Source organism: Esox lucius, chromosome 1, assembly GCF_011004845.1.
Source record: "Esox lucius isolate fEsoLuc1 chromosome 1, fEsoLuc1.pri, whole genome shotgun sequence".
Classification (NCBI taxonomy): domain Eukaryota; kingdom Metazoa; phylum Chordata; class Actinopteri; order Esociformes; family Esocidae; genus Esox; species Esox lucius.
The window spans coordinates 1,855,955-1,878,570 of NC_047569.1; the positions used below are offsets into that span (position 1 = coordinate 1,855,955).

Here is a 22,616-nt window from a genome sequence, read left to right on the forward strand (position 1 = left end):
GCTCGTGGACTGGCTACAAAAAGGATGAGAGTCAGGGTGACCAGTTTAAATGAATTTTGGGATTCATCAGTACAGGTACACGTTCTTAAATTTAGAACTCAGGAGGTAAGGGCATGATGCGCTTGAAAATCTGCAGTATAAGGTTGGAGCTTATAGAAAACTGTTAACAGTATGGTGTTGTAAGGAATATCTCCCGAAAGGGCTGACGACCTTATTAACGAATGCTAGGGCACGTTAATTGAGGCACCAGGGTGAAAGGTGGCGTCTTAGTAGACCCATTTGGGTTCGCCCTGGATCCGGCGTTTTTGCCTCATTGGTAAATTTTTGACGGCCCCTCGTATTTGCTGTGGACCGGCCAACATTGCATAACTATGGTGTTTGGACATGTGAACAAATGTTTCTTTGAATGTTATTACGTTTTACGGTTATTGGCGTTTTCATTCGGTGACTGATGCGTGGCCCGCCGGGCAGATGGACGAGGTAATATGGAAGTTGCAGAAGACGTAGGCTACGGTATGTAGAAAGTGGTGACTGATGGAAGCTTTGGGAAGTTTGTGTGGAGTTTATTGATCTCTGTGTTGTAGTTCCTCTTGCTCAGGTTGGATGCATCGTCCCTCTGATCACCCCCACCCTCCCGCGGTGTTCCATCAGGCTGATCGCTGGGACTCCTTGAAAGTTTGCATCGTCCCACCCCACCCGGTGACACTGCATTGTTTGAGAACATTTCCCTACAATGCCCCCGATTGGTTTTGCTATATGGACCTTTTCATTGTAAACGTGGTAATGCTGTAGGCCGTCTGGAGGCCGTTTTTGCTCCACTTTGAAAGTGTTGAGCTTGTCTACGCGGGTAAGAAAAGGTCCAAAGGGGGACAGTAGTTTCACCAGATCAGGAATCTCCGGTGTTTGCAGAGACTGAGACCAAAGAAGACTACAGACCCAGGGTTGAGAGAGAAACTTTGCTAACCGCTACGTTTAAATTTATGAAGCTACCGCTAGATGTTTGACTGGACATTGGATTTGGGAAGATCCCCATGGGAATCAAGACACCGGCTGTTTAGATGTATTGTTCCCGTAAGAATAGAGACAGTTTCAGCTGCTTCTTTGGCCTCGCCGTGGGCGATCCAACAGGAACACCTAGGAACGCTGAACCGCCTGAGGGAGGGGTGCTGAAGGTCAGATGACCAGTGAGCATCAACCGGTGAGATCATTCCTTAATACAATCCTGGTTTTTCTCTAACATATTTGGAGGATACAGGAGTTACAGCTTTCATATGCTTTAGTAAACTAGGTAGTTGGTTTTGGTACGTCACGATTGATGGATTTGAGAAAGTATGGTAACTAGATATTATTTTTAGGGTATTTCAGTTATAGCAACTGTAGTTTTTGTTCCATGTCCTGACAACAATTCCCATGCAGTTAGCTTATTGTGGGGCATTTCATGCAGGATTTTAAGCAGTTGGACTGCGGCAGTTGCTGGAAAATCTGCAATTTAGGTTGTACCTTTAAATATGCAGTTAAGGATGGACGTTATAGTCAAAATATGCAGTTGAGGTTGGACCTTATTGTTAAAATATGCAGTTATGGTTGGGCCTTATTGCTGTATATTAAATGCGAGAAAGATGTCTCATTTGTTTTTCGACAGTAGGGGAATTGTGCCCCTATGTCTCCTCGTGCAACCTGTATTATAGGTAGGGGAGATTCGGTCCTGTGGGCTAAAGGTGAGCAGACCTCGGGTTGATTTCCAATCACGTAGAAAGGGCATTGATGGCTTAGGGGCTATATCTGTTGCGCATCTATGTGGTGGGGTATAACCAAATGCTGTGCTCGGAGGACCTCGCAGATTTTGTCAAGCTCTATGTCCACCAATTTAAGAGACTGTAGGATGGAGTAGGGATTGCTCCTGTCAAATGCCAAAGTTGTTGGTTGTTTGTGGTTTGTATTAGTCGTTGAACTACTGAAGTTGTATATGAGTGCGCGCCAATTGTGCTTATTCTGTATGAGATTGTGGCCTGAGTCCCGGGCATTTGTCTATATCTGGTTGTGGTCGACACCTAGTAAATGCATTTGTCCATTTTGGTATTCCCTGTGCATGAGGGTTCCGATTGGCTGCATTGTGTATTATATTGGTGGAATATTTGTGTATTTGTTCGAGATTGTTGTTAGCCTTGAAGTGTTGCCTTTGCCAGGTTTTGCTTTGTTGGGTGTACACTTGGGTGAACGCATTTATTGAGTGGTTGTTGTGATTCTTTTGCGGGGCCCACTCTTTCGGGTTTTGACTTAGTGCCGAATCCGCAAAATTTGAATTTGCCTTCTAGAGTTGTGCTGGTGGCTGGCACACGTGGAGGTATTCGCCTTATAATTAAGGATTGTATACGGAAATAATGTCCTAAATTTAAATAGAGGGATATATGGGAAATTGTTACAATGATGCTTCTCTAATTTGGTGAAATATGATCTTGTGGTTTCGCTATGAGGGGTTAAAATATTGTGTTTCTCTCTCTTTGTATGGAGTGGGATGCAGAACATGGCAATAGCCTTTAAGATTAAGATAACACGCTGTTTTCCATGAAGACTGGATTTGGAGCCAATTTAGTAACAGCCTGCAACAGAGGGTAAAATGGCCATGGCCCGTGTATTCCCAGAATAGCCAAAGGCCGCAAAATTAGACGTCCTATTTTAAATGTTGAATTGGGTTTGGTTAAGTAATGTAGTTTCGCTGTGTTTGTATTTACAATGATAACTAGGATAATACTTGTGTTTTCAGACCTACGCCTGATGCTCGTTATTGGCGTTTAAGTTCTTACCTTGTAAACTGACTAATGGGGTCAATTGATGTGACTGTATTTAGAGATTTAGGTTGGAGTATCCTGGGGATCACTCACTGATTGTTCCTTGATTTTAGTGACTTCATGCATCTGTTCTCTGTTAACTTGGCCTTTCTTGAGAGTTTTTCCCCCTACTGTTGCTGTGTTGATAAGATAAGCAATTTTTTTTTGCGAACAGCAATGATATTAGGTCGGTAGAGCAATAACTCTGTACTTAATGTGGAATATCAGCTAAGTTGGGTGCATGGCGTCTCTTACTACAGACAGTCTGAGGACCATGTCACATTTTTGTGTGGAAACTTTCCTTGGCTCCAGGAAGGGGGGCAGACCCCCTGGGTTGGCCTTCACCAACCTTTTCCCCCTCAAATCAAAGTAGTTTACTACATTTGAGTGTTCTGACTGTTCTCACCTGTGGTTATTTCCCCAATATGAGTATGTTCAGTGTTCTGTGAATCAAACGTTAAGTACAAGCTAAATGTATTTTCCTTTATACAGCTTCATGTCAAAATGTATGGTTTTGAAACCTACTTGTAGTGAGGGTAGGGACCATAAAGTCATACCCCATTGTTAATACCTAGAACAATCTTGATGTCTGTCCATGACATAGGCATGACAGTAGCGATTTTGAATAACATAGACATGCATCTAAGTTGAGAAAATTCCCTAGACTTTAGGAGGTTAATTGAGTCATGGTGTTTGTGTTGACTCAACTTAGTTTGGCCATTGCCTGTGGAAATGCTGATTTTGATATGCTAATTTGGTAGTTGTTTTGCTGGGTACGACACCTTTGTTTATAGGTTTTATGGGTTTTAATTCCTTCACTCGAGCGACCGTGTGGCACAGTTGTTTTTTGGATTTTTTTGTGGATGTTTTTATCATTTCCACATTTGTTTTGGTTAGACATTCAGTTTGTGACTTTTTTACTGACTGAATGTTAGTTTCCTCCCAACTATAGATTTTCTTTTCATGTCTGTCCTGTAATGGTTCTGCTTTCAGTGAAAGCGGAGGGGATTGTATGAAATTCTTATCTATGATGAATAAGGGAGTTACGTGAAGAATTTAGTGTTTTTGGGCATCTGTTAAAATAGCGTCTCTCTATTTGCAAATAAATAAATGGTTAAATTGTGCCAAGAGAATTTTGTCTCTGTACTTCCTCCTTTAAGAGTTCTGATTGATGGAATTGCCATCACCCAACCTGTGCGTGTAGTTTGTCCTTTTTATTGTCTAGGGATGGAACATTTGCAAGTAAAATGCTCTTATTACAGTATTTAATCTGAGATCTGTTTGTCGATCATACTGTATGAGCAACAGTGCAGCATGAAAAAAACAACAACATTTAAAACAATAATAAGCAAAAACATACATAGTGAATTCGGAGCCATTGTCAGTGTGTCCTTTCTCTAAGGCGCACTAGAAGAACCAGCTCCAGCTCCACCCAAATTTTGTGGCGTTGTGAGACAGTTTGTCATTTTTTGAATTGCAGATGTTCCCTTTAATGAGTTGGTTGATTCTTTGTTCACTCATTATCCTAACATAATTTTATTTCAGCATGCCAGAAGACATTTTGGAAAGATGTGAAATGCCTTGTGGCAACCCCAGACATCCCATTCTTCACCTTGTGAAGAGGAACAAGGGTAGCCTGGTTCCTAATATCAAGAAATATGTAAAATGTCAGTGCAGGGAAATATGCAAGTCTCTTACAGAAGGGCTACAGGCATTTAAAAATCAACCACAGTCAGCATTATGTAGACACAGATCCAGACAAAAGTATGGGATCTGCGTGGAAATTATTAAAATTGTCCCTGAAGAGACAGCACTACTTCATAGCATCTAATTGGGGATCCTATTTAAGTTGCCATTTTCTCACCTATGTTGCGGGTCATTGTTTGTGCTACATGCTTTTCAGTTTGTGGTTGTTGGTGCTACTTTTTATTGTTGTATTTGGAAATCAATAAAGGAATGTCTATCCACTATTGCTCTGCCCCTTGGGTCCTGCCATCCAAATGTGACACTTGGAAGAACATGATAAATTATGTAATATATACAGTTGTTTAATATGACCATGCATTCTTAAACTCATCATTCAGGACAGCACTGTTCACTGCCTTATTCCATTGACCTGAACACATCTGTTGCATATTTAAACACAATATGTATAAAGCAAAGGACACACTCTTCAACAGAAAGTGTGAGCAACAAAATGCTGAACATCTTGTCAAATTATATTATTGCAATACTATTGACATTTCTGGTTTGACACGCAACACCACACTAAATAAGTCTACCAAAAGTGAGTGGTGGAAGCAAACACACTTTTAGGGACACTTATACGGTGTATAAGGAATACTGAAACTTCAGCAGTGATTAAACACCAACATTTGACAAAATGTTTTTAACTCTTTATCATGTTCAGGAAGATTACAACAGGGTTCAATGATTGCACATTGTTTACTGTGTAAGCCATGGAACATTTGGTATAACGTGAAATATACCATGCAACACAATATTGTGGTATTTTTTTTTAAGTATTAATTTACCACAGTACCTTTGATGCTTTTCTCTAACAAGAAATACATTTTTAACGTTGTGCTTTATCTATCTACCCTGGTGCTCATATTGCACATTTGGATCAGATGATACCTTTGATTGTGATGTAGATACACAGGAAACAGTCAACTAAGTTGAACTTGAGTTTCACATAATTTTCATTCAAATCACAAAGCATGTCCAAATGTAGTAACTTGAATTAGTGAATGCATTTCTCCTCAACAGAGGAACTCTCATGAAGATCACCGATAGGTGAAACGTCCGTCTTGGTAACTTGTTCAAAATCTCTGGAATGAGGTAGGCTATCTCAGTTGAAAGAAGACCATTTCATAAGCCAAAAAGTCAAAATGGAGTAGAAGGAATAAAACACCAATAAGCTTTAAGGGTTATATTGTGTTTCACTTTCTTTCGATAGTCACAAAGCATATCTACAGGTAATAACTTGAATGAAAAAAGAAGTGCTGTAAAAGTGTTGATGATATGCAATGTAGATTTAAAATTAAAGAGGGCTTGGCAATTGTGCAAGTGAGAAAACAAAGTTATTATGACAGGAACGCACCCCGCACCCACACCCCACAAATTAGTGTTGCAACCAACATACCCAACAGAAACAGGCCCTTACACACCTCCCCCTAAAGGGATATTTGAGGACTCCCAGGGAACAGCTCAGGCCGCGAGCTGTTGCAAAGAGAAGGAAAGGACTAGAAAAGGCTAAGAGTAGGAGGAGGAGCAGGTGTAGGGCAGCAGCGATTGCGACGCTAGAGCATCTGTCAGTTACAATCGTCAGTGCCAATTCCTTTCATACAACCACGAGGAAGTTGAAAAAAATGCTCCTAAACAGGGTCCTAAACACACTCTGTGTTTGAAATATTAGTAGCAGTCTATAGATGTTTTTAGTACTATATTTGACAATATACTGTTGAGATTGTAATTGGTATGCTATAGTTATGATTTTAAAATACTACTTATAGTTTACAAATGGTAGTTGATTATCTGCACATATAATATAGACTACATTAATGGAATTGAGTAGATCAGTTGTTGATATGCTACTGATTGGACATGCTGTTTCAATGCTGCTGAGAAACTACAGATCCACAGTTTTAGTTCCAGTTTTTACTGAAATTTAAGCTGTCCAGTGAATAACCTGAAATGGTATAAAGGTGGTAAATTGCTATAGGTTTAGGTTTAAAAAAAGGTTTACCAAAAATGCTCTGCTCAGCAATGACAATTCCTACAGATATCTGTGATGGCAATTCCATTGATCAGAACCTTTAAAGGAGGAAGTAGAGAGACTAAATTCTCTTGGCACAATTAAGTTTTATTTGCAAATAGAGAGACGCGTCAAACGGTTACAAACATAATAATCTGAGGAGTCTCTAACTTAATACATGAACAGTTCGTATTTATAGAGGAAAAAGGGGTGTGGTAAGTTGCTGGCCATCTGTCTTGTGTCACATAGGTTTTACCTAAAGGGAGGGCTGTCCCCCCACCTTATCCTTCCTGCCATAATGTTTATTGTTGTGTTTACCTAAAGGGGCCAACTGCATTACTTCCCCCCAAGGACCACATTCCTAAGAAACAAAGGACTGGCACCCTTCTTGGTCTAGGCAAGGAGAACAGATGGTCAAAGTACCTAGTGATGCCCTGATATAATACAGAAATGTGTGTCACAATCAAAGTAAAGATTTACATACCAGCCAATAGAAAGACAGACATTTCCCAAATGTACCTTAGTTCAAAATTTCCATAACAATATCCCAACTTTTGTTGATTACTTACAAACCCACTGTTTGTATAAAAGTAGTTGTGTTATTACACCCTCTTATGCAATATTTGGACAGTATTTTACTGCAGAAAATAATATATTGCTATCATAATGGAGAGAAAAAGGCAATTAACAAAGGAAGACAGACAGACCATTATAAGCCTTAAAAGTGTAGGTCTTTCCTTTAGAGAAATTGCAAAGTAAACCAAGGTGTGAGTACAGTTTCCTACACCATCAAAAGGTACTTGGAAACTGGAGGAAACTGAGAGGAAGAGGTGTGGCAGACCCAAAGCCACAACAGAATCAGAAGACAGAGTCAACAGCTTGTGTGATTGTCAGCTAACTGGGCAACAGCTTTAAGCACAGCTATACACTGAACAAAGTAAGCAAGTCTGAATTTCAATTATAAAGACAAGACTTTGAGTTTCAGGTTTGACAGGTTGAGTGGCAGTAAGAAAGCCATTGCCAGGATGGCAAAATAAGAAAAAGCGTCTTGCCTAGGCCATGAAGCACCCCCAGTGAACTAATGAAGACTGGAAGGTCTTACGGACTGATGAATGATTGAAATCTTCAGTTCATCATGCAGGATTTTTGTACGCCCTCGATTAGGCAAAACAATGGTTCCTCAGAGTGTGACACCTACTGTCAAACATGGAGGAGAAAGTGTGATGGTCTGGGGCTATTTGCAGGATCCAGAGTCAGCGACTTGCAAAGTGTGTGGGGCACCCTGAACTAAATTGGCTACCAGAGCATTTTGCAGTGCTGTGCAATATCCTCTGGTGTATGCTTAGTTGGTCAGGGGTTCATCCTACAGCATGATAATGACCCAAAAAAATACCTCCAGGCTATTTCAGAACTACCTAAGAAAATAAAAATACTGTAGGCTTGAAAATATATGTTATATCAAGTCTTCAACACCAAATTAAGTCTTTCAATTAAGTGAAAAAGAAGGGATCTGTAAGCACTAGCAACACTCATCTCATTTCTAACAAATGATCAAAAAAGTGATTTTGGAAGGATGTATTATCATCGTAGAGTGATATTATGCTCTATGATGAGCGGACTGATTCCTCACCCTCCTCTTCCAGCACAGCTCTGCGTGTTGCCATGCCTCGGTTGTTGCGTCCAGAGCAGTTATATTCTCTCCTCAGGTCTTCTGAGTTGAAGTCTTTGATGTGTAGTACATTCTCAACTGTCCAGTCCCCAAAATATTTGTTCACCGAACTATTAGAAATAAAGAAAAGGGGATAATAAACACAAAGGAATATAGTAACTAGTGCTGTCAGACTATTAAAGCAATCAATCACAATTATTAGCAAAATATTCAGTATAATTCACAATTTTGGAATGTGTTCAAATGTGGCCCCTAAACACAAAATGTTCTGTTTAAAAACATTGCATTATATTAAAGAAAACTGTATTTACTGGTAAAGTATAGACAGTGCTTGACTTGGAATTAAGCGCAGGATCGGTCTTTTTTTTGTGATACACTCTTCTAAAAGTCAGTCCAATTAGAAGACTGTATCACAGTCCTTAAGAAATTTGATTACAAAAAAACTTGATTAGAATTTGCATCAAAGCTTCGATTTTCTTTGTGTGGCGAACGTTGAGGATAGTTTTACATGGTCGCAGAAAAAAAGGCAAATTTCCCAATTTTGGTAACAGTAAAGATAAACTGGTAGTACTGAACTTGAGTTTCATAACAGTACTTCATCCACGTTGTAACATTTGAAGAGGAATCATCCATTCACAGAGAGATCCACAAGTAAAATGTGGCTCAATTAAAATGGGTGGTTTTAAACTTTGCAAAGTAAGTGTTTTGAGGGGTGACAGTAGAGAAGCTTAAGCTAGGTAACCCAATGTAACTAATGCAAGCTCATTTTGTAGCTCATTTTGCACATTTCACATTTGTAATTTAAGAGAAGCAGTGGGGAGAACAATTATTTGATACACTGACGATTTTGCAGGTTTTCCCACTTACAAAGCATGTAGAAGTCTGTAATTTTCATCATAGGTACTCTTTAACTGTGAGTGGTGGAATCCAAAACATCCAGAAAATCACATTGTATGATTTTTAAGTAATTAATTTGCATTTTATTGCATGACATAAGTATTTGATACATCAGAAAAGTAGAACTTAATATTTGGTACAGAAACCTTTGTTTGCAATTACAGAGATCATACGTTTCCTGTAGTTCTTGACCAGGTTTGCACACACTGCAGCAGGGATTTTGGCCCACTCCTCCATACAGACCATCTCCAGATCCTTCAGGTTTTGGGGCAGTTGCTGGGCAATACAGACTTTCAGCACCCTCCAAAGATTTTCTATTGGGTTCAGGTCTGGAGACTGGCTAGGCCACTCCAGGACCTTGAGATGCTTCTTACGGAGCCACTCCTTAGTTGCCCTGGCTGTGTGTTTTGGGTCCTTGTCATGCTGGAAGACCCAGCCACATCTTCAATGCTCTTACTGGCTGTAAGAGGCTCCTCTGTCCTCCACTCGTTACCTGTATTAATGGCACCTGTTTGAACTTGTTATCAGTATAAAAGACACCTGTCCACAACCTCAAACAATCACATTCCAAACTCCACTATGGCCAAGACCAAAGAGCTGTCAAAGGACACCCGAAACAAAATTGTAGACCTGCACCAGGCTGGGAAGACTGAATCTGCAATAGGTAAGCAGCTTGGTGTGAAGAAATCAACTGTGGGAGCAATTATAAGAAAATGGAAGACATACAAGACCACTGATAATCTCCCTCGATCTGGGGCTCCACGCAAGATATCACCCCGTGGGGTCAAAATGATCACAAGAACGGTGAGCAAAAATCCCAGAACCACACGGGGGGGACCTAGTGAGTGACCTGCAGAGAGCTGGGACCAAAGTAACAAAGGCTATCATCAGTAACACACTACGCCGTCAGGGACTCAAATGCTGCAGTGCCAGACGTGTCCCCCTGCTAAGCCAGTACATGTCCAGGCCAGTCTGAGGTTTGCTAGAGAGCATTTGGATGTTCCAGAAGAGGATTGGGAGAATGTCATATGGTCAGATGAAACCAAAATAGAACTTTTTGGTAAAAACTCAACTCGTCGTGTTTGGAGGAGAAAGAATGCTGAGTTGCATCCAAAGAACACCATACCTACTGTGAAGCATGGGGGTGGAAACATCATGCTTTGGGGCTGTTTTTTGCAAAGGGACCAGGACGACTGATCCGTGTAAAGGAAAGAATGAATGGGGCCATGTGTCGTGAGATTCTGAGTGAAAACCTCCTTCCATCAGCAAGGGCACTGAAGATGAAACGTGGCTGGGTCTTTCAGCATGACAATGATCCCAAACACATCGCCCGGGCAATGAAGGAGTGGCTTCGTAAGAAGCATTTCAAGGTCCTGGAGTGGCCTAGCCAGTCACCTGATCTCAACCCCATAGAAAGTCTTTGGAGGGAGTTGAATTTCTGTGTTGCCCAGCGACAGCCACAAAAAATCACTGCTCTAGAGGAGATCTGCATGGAGGAATGAGCCAAAATACCAGCAACAGTGTGTGAAAACCTTGTGAAGACTTACAGAAAATGTTTGACCTCTGTCATTGACAACAAAGGGTATATAACAAAGTATTGAGATAAACTTTTGGTATTGACCAAATACTTATTTTCCACCATAATTTACCAATAAATTCATTAAAAATCCTACAATGTGATTTCCTGGATTTTTTCCCCAAATTTTGACCCTCATAGTTGAAGTGTACCTATGATGAAAATTACAGGCCTCTCTCATATTTTTAAGTGGGAGAACTTGCACAATTGGTGGCTGACTAAATACTTTTTTGCCCCACTGTACATTTTAAAACATCACAGAAGGCCCCTCAGCATGATTTCTTAATGCATATTTTTTCAGTATGCACTGACAATTCCAGAATTGTATATTATGACACAACACAAATTGCCACCAAACCAGACCATAAACACCATGTTGCTTATTAGTAGGGGTGGAGCCGAAACCGAATACGGTATTCGGAAAGGCACAAATAACGTGATTTTTACAAATACTTATTTCAAACAAATACTTAAAAAAAGATTTGTATTCGGGAACAAGAAAACCGTTATATCAAAAAGCTGCGTTTTCTCATGAGAATGCAGTACATGCCCAGATGAGTGAGTGAGTGAGTGACGTTCAGTCGGGGGAGGGGAAAAGAATAAAAGGGGTAACTGACACAGCCTGCTCCACACATCTCCATTCTCCACACAGCAACAGAGGAGCCTGAGCGAAAAAACTTAATTGCGTCACAATTTCTTTTAATAGATTTTTGTACCTTAACTGGGTTCCAAAGGCAATTTATAACTTTCAGGAAGCGGAGTTTGATCGGGACATTATTTCATTACGCTGCAATCGGGTGAACCAGCCCTAACACAAAAAAACCCCGGAATTTGTCCGCCTATTTTGAATTTTACTCAAATACAAATACTTTCCCCCCCTTAACAAATACAGATACAGATACTGGCTGCTTTGCACACCCCTACTTATTAGATATGCAGTATTCTGATTTCAAATCAAATGTATTTATAAAGCCCTTTTTACAACAGCAGTTGTCACAAAGTGCTTTACAGAGACACCCGGCCTTAAACCCCAAGGAGCAAACAACAGTAGTGTTGAATTTCATTGTCTAGGAAAAACTCCCTAAGAAGGTCGAATTATAGGAAGAAACCTAGAGAGGACCCAGGCTCAGAGGGGTGACCAGTCCTCTTCTGGCTGTGCCGGGTGAGATATTAAGAGTCCAATTGGAATAATAAATACATTTCTCTGGGCTAAATCGAGATTCATCTCCTCCTAAAATTTAAAACTGGAGGAGACTGAGAAAAGTTAGTAGTGCATTCCTCATATCCCCCAGCACAATAATATAGCAGCGTAACACCTTGGAACTCAGACGTGGGGGTCCGGTGACACTGTGGCCCTACCCGTGGGAGGCCCCGGACAGGGCCCAACAGGCTGGAAATCAATCCACCAACATTGCCAGGCATCAACCAAAGGGACACCCACCAACCGCAACCCCCCTGAATGAGGGGCGAGTATTGCTAGCAACGTACAACCCAATTGCACAAGTGCGCAACAGAGAGTCAACAACAAGCCAGTGACTCTTCCCCCGAAAGGCAATGGAGGGAGGGCATCCCAGTGGCGACGAGAGCCCACCTGGCAAGGCAGCAAGTGGACAGTATCAAGCCTACTGGTCACCTTCACGCCCCCGGGCCAGGCTACACCTAATTATAAACCGTGCTGTAGAGATGAGTTTTTTATAGACACTTGAAAGTTTGCACTGAGTTTGCATTTCTAACCTTAATTGGCAGATCATTCCACAGTAGTGGAGCTCTATGAGAAAAGGCCCTGCCGCCAGCTGTTTGTTTAGAAATTCTAGGTACAATTAAAAGGGCTGCATCTTGCGATCGTAGGTTACGTGTGGGTATGTATGGCTGGATCATTTCAGCAAGGTAAGTAGGAGCAAGTCCATGTATTGATTTATAGCTTAAAATCAGCCCTAACCCTAACAGGCAGCCAGTGTAAGGACGCCAGGACAGGAGTAATGTGTTCAACTGGTTAAAATTATATTTTGAAACTATTTAGGGCAGTAGTTCTGTTAAAGAGTATACTGAATATTTATTGAGAAACCCTCTAAGATGTGTCATTTTCATGAGGATCACTTACACTTTTCTTAACAATTAAACATATGCTAAATATCAGACAATGCTTTGTGTAAATAATGCCTTTTTTACATGATTAAAGTTGGTGAAAAATAATGAATTCTGATTTCATATTTAGTAATGGACAAATACGATCAGTGAAGATAACCTTTATGAAGGTTATGTTGAGCTTGTTTGGCTAATTACTGTCTATGTGAGCAGCCATTTTTATTTTTATTCCACTGAATTCTGGGACCAAATCGATTGCAATCGATTACAGACTGGGTGTAATGTCATTAATTTGGGCTTTTACAATGTATATTTGTGTTGCTGTGTCCTGTCATACTGCATAATGGTACTGTACATCTTTGATGGTTTCATTCGTCATGTATTCATGTTTCTGTCATTACTAGTGTTGTAAGCCTCTTTATCGCTTTATTCCACTCTCACTGTGAATAGGGGATGGTTACGTCGAATGACAATAGCCTAATAGCCCATAGCATTAGGCCGCCATACATGCTAGAATTATTAGCTTTGTGTCCATCGTGCTGAAGTTACTAATCATTATTGGTAAGTAGGATTAAGTGCCCCAATTTGGAAGTCAAATGCCCGTCCAATATGTTTGTTTTGTACATCTACTTGACAGGTAAGCAGGTTAACCAGCTAATAGTTGGTTTGAACCAGCAAGGTAGTAGATAAATGTAGCAGCCATGTACAAAAGTTGTACAGGTGTCACGGCTGTGGTGGTTGAAGGACACAGGCGCAGACTGAAGGTCACAAGGGTAATCCATGTTTAATACAAATGAAAGAAGGACTCCAACAAAAACAAAAGGCAGCAACCAGTGACGTGGGTATTCCTTACACAGGATAACAAAACCAAAATGAACCACGCCCCGGTGCCTACAAACTAAACTTAAATAGGGTCCCCAATTGGAGGCAATGACTAACACCTGCCTCCAATTGGGTAAACCAAAAAGGAGTAGAGGTGGCTAAAGGCCACCTCCTGTCCTGTCCTGGCTATGCCCCAAGCCCAGCGCAGAGATGGCTAGGGGCACAGCCAGGACTTGACAACAGGGGCAAAAGACTTTCAAGATGAGAGCATTTCTTTGTCATTTAAATTACGCTATATGGGCTTAGAAGATACACTGACATTCTGATATAGGGGTATACCGATATCGATTCTAGTTAGAAAATGTTGAGGTTCGATTTCAAACTACGAAATTGAAGAGGAGTTCTGCGAATTCTGAGATTAAGTATCGACATGTCGTTGATTGTGGCCAGCTGTTACTACCTCCACAATATCCATGCAGCCGATTGTTCATGTAAAGGAGTTAGCATTAAATAGAATTGCACTCATTGAACCGTTAAAAACAACTACACCGCTCTATACTTTCAGGAAAATTATTTATTTAACTTCACGGCCCGGACGAAAACCACACTGTTCCTCCTGAATCCGAGGTTCTACTATTGGCCATATTCTCCTCTCCAGAACCCTGGCATAGACTTTCCCGGGGAGGCTGAGAAGTATGATCCCCTTATAGTTGGAACACACCCTCCGGTCCCCCCTTCTTAAAAAGAGGGACCACCACCCCAGTCTGCCATCCCAGAGGCAATGTCCCCGACCGCCACGCGATGTTGCACAGGCGTGTCAACCAAGACAGCCCCACAACATCCAGAGACTTGAGGTACTCAGGGCGGATCTTATCCACCCCCGGTGCCTTGCCACCGAGGAGTTTCTTGACCACCTCTGTGACTTCAGCCTGGGTGATGGACGAGTCCACCTCTGAGCCCTCATGCTCTGCTTCCTCAATGGAAGACGTGACGGCGGGATTGAGGAGATCCTCAAAGTACTCCTTCCACCGCCTGACGACATCCCCAGTTGAGGTCAACAGCTGCCCACATCTACTGTAAACAGCGTTGGTAGGACACTCTTTCCCTCTCCTGAGGCGCCGGACGGTTTGCCAGAATCTCTTCGAGGCCAGCCGATAGTCCTTCTCCATGGCCTCACCGAACTCCTCCCAGGCCCGAGTTTTTGCCTCCACAAGCTTGGCCTGTCGGTACCCCTCAGCTGCCCAACCAGGCCTGATAGGACTCCTTCTTCAGCTTGACGGCATCCCTTACTTCCGGTGTCCACCACCGGGTTCGGGGATTGCCGCCTCGACAGGCACCGGAGACCTTACGGCCACAGCTCCGAGCGGCTGCTTCGACAATGGCGGTGGAGAACATGGTCCACTCGGACGCAATATCTCCAACCTCCCTCGGGATTCAGTCGAAGCTCTGCCGGAGGTGGGAGTTAAAGATCTATCTGACACGAGACTCGGCCAGACGTTCCCAGCAGACCCTTACAGTATGCTTGGGCCTGCCGAGTCTGTCCAGCTTCCTCCCCCGCCATCGGTGATCAGTTGACAGCTCCGCCCCTCTCTTCACCTGAGTGTCCAAGACATACGGCCGCAAGTCAGATGAAACGACAACAAAGTCGATCATCGACCAGCGGTCTAGGGTGTCCTGGTGCCACGTGAACTGATGGACACCTTTATGCTTGAACATGGTGTTCGTTATGGACAAACTGTGACTAGCACAGAAGTCCAATAACTGAATACCACTCGGGTTCAGATCAGGGGGGCCGTTCCTCCCAATCACGCCCCTCCAGGTGTCACTGTCGTTGCCCACGTGGGCGTTGAAGTCCCCCAGTAGAACGATAGAGTCCCCAGTTGGAGCACTTTCCAGCACCCCTCCCAGAGACTCCAAGAAGGTCGGGTACTCTGCACTGCCGTTCGGCCCGTAGGCACAAACAACAGTGAGAGACCTATCCCCGACCCGTAGGCGCAGGGAAACGGCCCTCTCGTTCACCGGGGTAAACTCCAGCACATGGCGGCAGAGCTGGGGAGCTATAAGCAAACCCACACCAGCCCGCCGCCTCTCATCATGGGCAACTCCAGAGTGGTAAAGAGTCCATCCTCTCTCAAGGAGTGTGGTTCCAGAGCCCAAGCCGTGCGTAGAGGTGATCCCGACTACCTCTAGTCGGAACCTCTCAACCTCACGCACGATCTCAGGCTCCTTCCCCGTCAGCGAGGTGACGTTCCACGTCCCTAGAGCTAGTTTCCGTGTCCAGGGATCGGGTTGTCTAGGCCCCCGGGTTGTCTTCGACTGCCGTCCGATCCTCTCCGCAAAAGCCCCTTATGGTCCCTCCTGTGGGTGGTGAGCCCACGGGAAGGCGGCTCCCTGTCGCTCCTTCGGGCTGACCCCGGCCGGGCCCCATGGGGAAAGGCCCGGCCATCAGGCGCTCGCGTACGAGCCCCAACCCCGGGCCTGGCTCCAGGGTGGGGCCCCGGCTGCGCCATACCGGTCGACGTCACGGAACCGGGAATTTATAAATTAAACAAAATAACAATTTCAATAATTCTTTACATAGGTTAAAGAATATTATAAGGTGGAGCACCCATAAATGCTTTTAGACCTTATGTAAGCTAATGTAGAGAACATGATCTAATGTTTTTTTTTTGATGTTGTTGTTTTTTATTTGCTCATTTGCTTTGGAGATTGATTGTGCAATACATGTGCAACACACTAGATATGTTTACACTGCACCTTAGCCTAGGGCTAAGAGCATCCTAAGCCCTGGGTTAAGGGCCTCCTAAGCCCATGGCTAAGCAAGTGTTCACACTTGCATATTTTTATGTGGGAAAGCACCACCCTTAGCCCATGGCTAGCTGGCCATGCTGTGGAGCAGTGTTAGCACCGACTTTTCAGGGCTAGCTCCAGAAAAATTATGACAAAATAACCAGTGTGAATCAGGGTCAAAACAAACCATAGAACGTTTATTGTCCAATCACAAAACCTGCCCCTTCACTTAAGTTTCATACGCCTGTGATGCATATCGTTACCAACAGCTTCATCTGTTTTGGTCCTTTCACTCTGCAAAGTTATTTAGTTTCATTATACCTGCTCTACCTTAGCGAAGTAGTTATTGCAGCTTGCTTTGGATGTAAATCCAGCAAATATGTCGAAATAATTAAGGTTGACTAACGTTTTTCTCTCTTTGTGTAGTTATGACAAAGTTGTTAAAGCAAATACCGACAGGGTGGGCATCTTGATCAGTTGATGTTATGAATTTGTTTATTAAATCATGGTAGCGTAACATTAATCATGTGTCAGTGATGTAGGCTACAGTAAAATTATTCACATGTCAGAGAGAACCCAACATTTGCAACTTATCATAGGATGTAAAATGGTATTATGTTGTATTTGTCCATTAGCCCAGGGCTTAGGAACACAAGTGTGAATCCTCAGGCCAGGGTTGACAAACTCTTGTTTGAACGCAGCCTAAGCTGACCTGGGGCCAGTCTTAGCCTGGGACAATGCTGTGTATGAAGGCCTTATATTTTCCATCCCTCTACTAAAATGGGATATTTTTTACGGAAAAACTCTTAAGTACCGCAGTGAATGTGTTTTACGAAATAGGACTGTTTTTAAAATTACAAATGTAGATGAGAATATGAGATGAGAAGAAATGTAATGTGAAAAAATGGGGCACTGTGCTAGATCCCGCAAATCTATATATTTTTGTCCTTCTTTAACCCTCAATGCAACACACTATACTGTACATGGAATTCACACTATACTGTACATGGCTCATTAATTAGCAGCTATTTGCTTTTATTAGGAGTCTGGCTAATTACTCAATCTAAAATTATTGTGATGACATTAATATAATATCAGACAGTTTAGCTATTAATAATTAGCATTTTAGATATGGTGTTAAGAATTCCAGCCTCAGTAGCTATTTAATCCATTGTTTTCATTTGCACAATGACTTGCAACTATTGTCAAATATTTAGTGGAATGCAACGTTGCCATGATTATTTCATGTAAAAAAAAAAAAACTAACAGGGTAGTTAGCTCTATCGACGTTAGCTAGCTAGTAATGTTAGCTAATGGAAATATATTTAACTAAGCTCAGTTTAATCTAACGTTAGTCCTTCAAAAAACATTCCGGTGACAGAAACAATAAAACATACGATTTAGCTAATAATAATTTTACCATTTAGGGATGTTGTCATGCTTTCAAGCCTTAGTGGCAAATCTATGCTCATGTAGCTAAGCTAATTCTCTGTTTTCATTTGCACAATGACGTGATATAAGCAAATGTTTAGTGGAATGCAATGTTGCCATCATTATTTCATAAAAAATAAATGCTACAAGGGTTGAAGTTATATTGTAGACATGGCAGTTAAATAAAAAAATCTGAGTTGTAACACATGTCATAGTAACACATTGCTACATGCCCATGCTCTACCCAAGTCAACATATTTTTACAGCAAGAATAGGGAGGGCATTTTCCAAATAAATGTAAATCTGGAAAGGCATTGGTTTTATTGTTGCTTTTATCATCGAAATTAAAATTATCTAAAAGAAAGTTTGCTCAATCATTTGTTAATACACATACTTAAGTAAACATATCTTATAGAAAATTATAATAATTATCTCTTCTGACCCCATCAGAAGGTTTGAGCATGCATATCTCATGAACCGAATGTCGTAGAGTCATGCAGCCAAGTTCCATACATGCCCCTTCACATGCTCACCAAATACGTCCCCTTGGATTTTCCTCCATTTAGAATTTGGTGAAAAACCCGTTAACGACATCTCCTCCGAGACCGTTGAACGGATTAGCATGACCTTTGAACCATTATCTTTAAAAGTTATATAAGGAAAGTAGATTTTTCAAATAGTACGGGCAAAATCAGCAAATTAAATTGAGCTGGGCGGGTGTATGACTTTAGAAGTCCATTACTCCCAAATGGAACATCAAACTAGCTATGAAACGAAACATACTAAAAAATGTGTCTGTCAGGAAAGGACAGAAAAGTCCCATACAGAAATACCTCTTGGGGGCGCTATAAACATCAACGATTTTGCCGTTAATACAAACACACTTAAACGACATCTCCTCCAAAACAGCTGAACAGAGTTGGTTGACAATCAGTGTAAAGGACCACTGGACTATTGTCTTTAAAAGTTATACACTCACCTAAAGGATTATTAGGAACACCATACTAATACTGTGTTTGACCCCCTTTCACCTTCAGGACTGCCTTAATTCTACGTGGGATTGATTCAACAAGGTGCTGAAAGCATTCTTTAGAAATGTTGTCCCATATTGATAGGATAGCATCTTGCAGTTGATGGAGATTTGTGGGATGCACATCCAGGGCACGAAGCTCCCGTTCCACCACATCCCAAAGATGCTCTATTGGGTTGAGATCTGGTGACTGTGGGGGCCATTTCAGTACAGTGAACTCATTGTCATGTTCAAGAAACCAATTTGAAATGATTCAAGCTTTGTGACATGGTGCACTCTCCTGCTGGAAATAGCCATCAGAGGATGGGTACATGGTGGTCATAAAGGGATGGACATGGTCAGAAACAATGCTCAGGTAGGCTGTGGCATTTAAACGATGCCCAATTGGCACTAAGGGGCCTAAAGTGTGCCAAGAAAACATCCCCCACACCACTACACCACCACCAGCAGCCTGCACAGTGGTAACAAGGCATGATGGATCCATGTTCTTATTCTGTTTACGCCAAATTCTGACTCTACCATCTGAATGTCTCAACAGAAATCGAGACTCATCAGACCAGGCAACATTCTTCCAGTCTTCAACTGTCCAATTTTGGTGAGCTTGTGCAAATTGTAGCCTCTTTTTCCTATTTGTAGTGGAGATGAGTGGTACCCGGTGGGGTCTTCTGCTGTTGTAGCCCATCCGCCTTAAGGTTGTGCGTGTTGTGGCTTCACAAATGCTTTGCTGCATACCTCGGTTGTAACGAGTGGTTATTTCAGTCAAAGTTGCTCTTCTATCAGCTTGAATCAGTCGGCCCATTCTCCTCTGACCTCTAGCATCAACAAGGCATTTTCGCCCACAGGACTGCCGCATACTGGATGTTTTTCCCTTTTCACACCATTCTTTGTACACCCTAGAAATGGCGTGAAAATCCCAGTAACTGAGCAGATTGTGAAATACTCAGACCGGCCTGTCTGCCACCAACAACCATGCCACCCTTAAATCACCTTTCTTTCCCATTCTGACATTCAGTTTGGAGTTCAGGAGATTGTCTTGACCAGGACCACACCCCTAAATGCATTGAAGCAACTGCCATGTGATTGGTTGATTAGATAATTACATTAATGAGAAATTGAACAGGTGTTCCTAATAATCCTTTAGGTGAGTGTATAAGAAAAGTTGATATCTCAAACAATATGACCTTTTAAAATGTTGTGGAAAAACTCGTTAACAACATCTGTTCGCTGAGATGGACCCTGGGACCAGTATCTTCAATAAAAAAATTTGGAATGTTGATATCTCAAACGATGCAAGTGTAATAGGCTAATTACTTTTACATGGGGGTGGCACTTTGTCAAGTTATATATCCTGTAAGAAATATCTGAGACTTACGCCCTTTAACATAGCACTAAACATCAGGTCCATGGATGGACCTGTACAGTATAAACCAAATAGACCTTAAGGGAGCACTACAATGACCCTGAAAACATTGAGCATTTATGAACTGTACAATACACACTCTAAGGACATCTCTTCAGAGACCGCTAAACGGATTTGCACGCCGTTTGCTGAGAAAGACCCTGGGCCCAGTATCTTCAATTGCATTCTTTGTAATTTTGATATCTCATACGATTTGACCGCAATAAGTGAATGAAGTAAAATATCCTAAACACCATCTACTCAGATATAATTGAATGGATTGGCATGCTGTTTGCTTGTGAAGGATATTTTGACCATGATATTTAAATGTTCTGTATGAAAATGTATATCTCAAACAATATGGAAGCATTCAGTCCCCAAAGTTTTGTGTTATTCTCTTTCTCTATTTTGGACTATTATTTTGAAGGAACTCTTATTTTGAAATAAGAGCTGATGTAATGGGTGGTTAGATCTGCTAGAATTTTGAGTTGGTGGTTCTATTAGCAGTTACGGAGGGCTATTTTTGAAGCTAAGGGAGGAGCCATGGCAGTGCCTGTGAATCAATGGGGAATGAGTGGGTTGATGGGAGCATGGCAGCATTCAGTCCTTAATGTTTTTCTTTTTGTTTATTTTTGGACTATTATTTTGAAATAATTATTTTAGGAAGAGCAAATGTTAAGTGTTTGTAAATCTCCTTGAACAGTTAATTAGTCTTGGCAGTTGAAATTGCTGCTGCCATAAGCTAGATTCCAGTGCAAACCCTCTTAAGGTTTAGGCTATGGATGATAAATGCCTGTGTAAATATTAACCCTATTAAAATTATTATTCAACATAAGTCAAGTTTATAATTTTATTTTCCCCTCATAAAGAAGTCCTTTATTTTAACATTTGTCACATTTCTTGTAAAAAAAACCCACTATAATATTTGAAGGTATTCCTGGTTATATGTTTGACTAAAGCATTTGTTTCTGTGTTTTTTTAAACAAATAGTCTAGAGTATGTGTGTCCAGTAAGGTTAGTTTCTTGTTCAATCTTACACAAATCATATCATTGTACACATAGATAGGTTTTGAACAGATAATCTTTCTAACTAATTTCCCTTGGTAAGACGTTACTTTTGCAGCCGGTAAGGTTTTTTGCCATGTGATTTCCTGTCAATTAATAATCAATGAGCTTGTCACGTCCAATCACATCGACAGCTTAAATTGTTCGTTTAGAAGGTCGTAGTATTTCGGAAGATTACGAGCATTCCAAGAGGACACAACACTGTGTATTCAAATCGTAGGTAGGCCTGTTGGATTTGTTTTCAAGTTTCAATTAGGCTAGGTATTGTAATAGGGATATTTGCCTTTTTGTTGTATATTTTGGAAACGTTTATAGATGTAATAGGCCAAATTGTTGCAACATTTCCTGTCAAAAGTGATCTAATGTAGCCTGTACACTGGAAATGGAAACTGTTAAACAAGCTATTGAAAAGCCACATTTTTTAAAATGGTATTTTACGAAGGCAGACAATTCACTAGGGACTTGTCCCCTCCAAATTTTGAAATTGTATTATTGTTTTGTATGCCACAGAGCAGTGTTCGAGACCACCTTACGCGAGACCAAGTCAAGACCAAGACCAAAGGGAGGTGAGACCGAGACCGGAAAACAGCAGGGAAAGGGTCGAGTCTGAGTCAAGACCGAGACCAGAACACAGGTCCACTTCGCAACTTATTATAGATCATCACCATAATATGACATCAAATTGTACGGTATTTTTGTATTCATATTATGGAAGTATGGTATATTTCCCATGAATACTGAATTGGCTCATGACCGAAAGGACAAGATCCCGGATACAGGCGGCCGAAATGAGCTTTCTCCGCAGGGTGGCCGGGCGATCCCTTAGAGATAGGGTGAGAAGCTCGGTCACCCGGGAGGAGCTCAGAGTAGAGCCCCTGCTCCTCCACATCGAGAGGGGTCAGCTGAGGTGGCTTGGGCATCTTTTTCGGATGCCTCCGGAACGCCTTCCTGGGAAGGTGTTCCGGTCCCGTCCCACCGGGAGGAGACCCCGGGGAAGACCTAGGACACGCTGGAGGGACTATGTCTCCCGGCTGGCCTGGGAACGCCTCGGTGTCCCCCCGGAAGAGCTAGAGGAAGTGTCTGGGGAGAGGGAAGTCTGGGCATCCCTGCTTAGACTGCTGCCCCCGCGACCCGGCCCCGGATAAGCGGAAGAAGATGGTATGGTATGGTACTGAATTGGCAGCAGGTTTAAATTGCAGAAAAAACCAATTAGCCTTTCGAGGAGCCCCGCCCCCCTTAGTTATTGTTGCTACATCCGACAAACAAA

The 22,616-nt window shown here is 42.0% G+C and overlaps 1 protein-coding gene across 2 annotated transcripts in view; it reads right to left on the minus strand.

The window, feature by feature from the left end:
• The window catches only part of LOC105006651 (interleukin-1 receptor accessory protein), a 123,276-nt gene that overhangs the window by 27,043 nt on the left and 73,617 nt on the right, over positions 1-22,616 (minus strand). For both annotated transcript variants that reach the window (XM_034291403.1, XM_010865283.3), the window contains exon 9: positions 8,216-8,364. In XM_034291403.1, the coding sequence (XP_034147294.1) occupies positions 8,216-8,364 (149 nt within the window). The remainder of the gene's footprint in view (positions 1-8,215; positions 8,365-22,616) is intronic.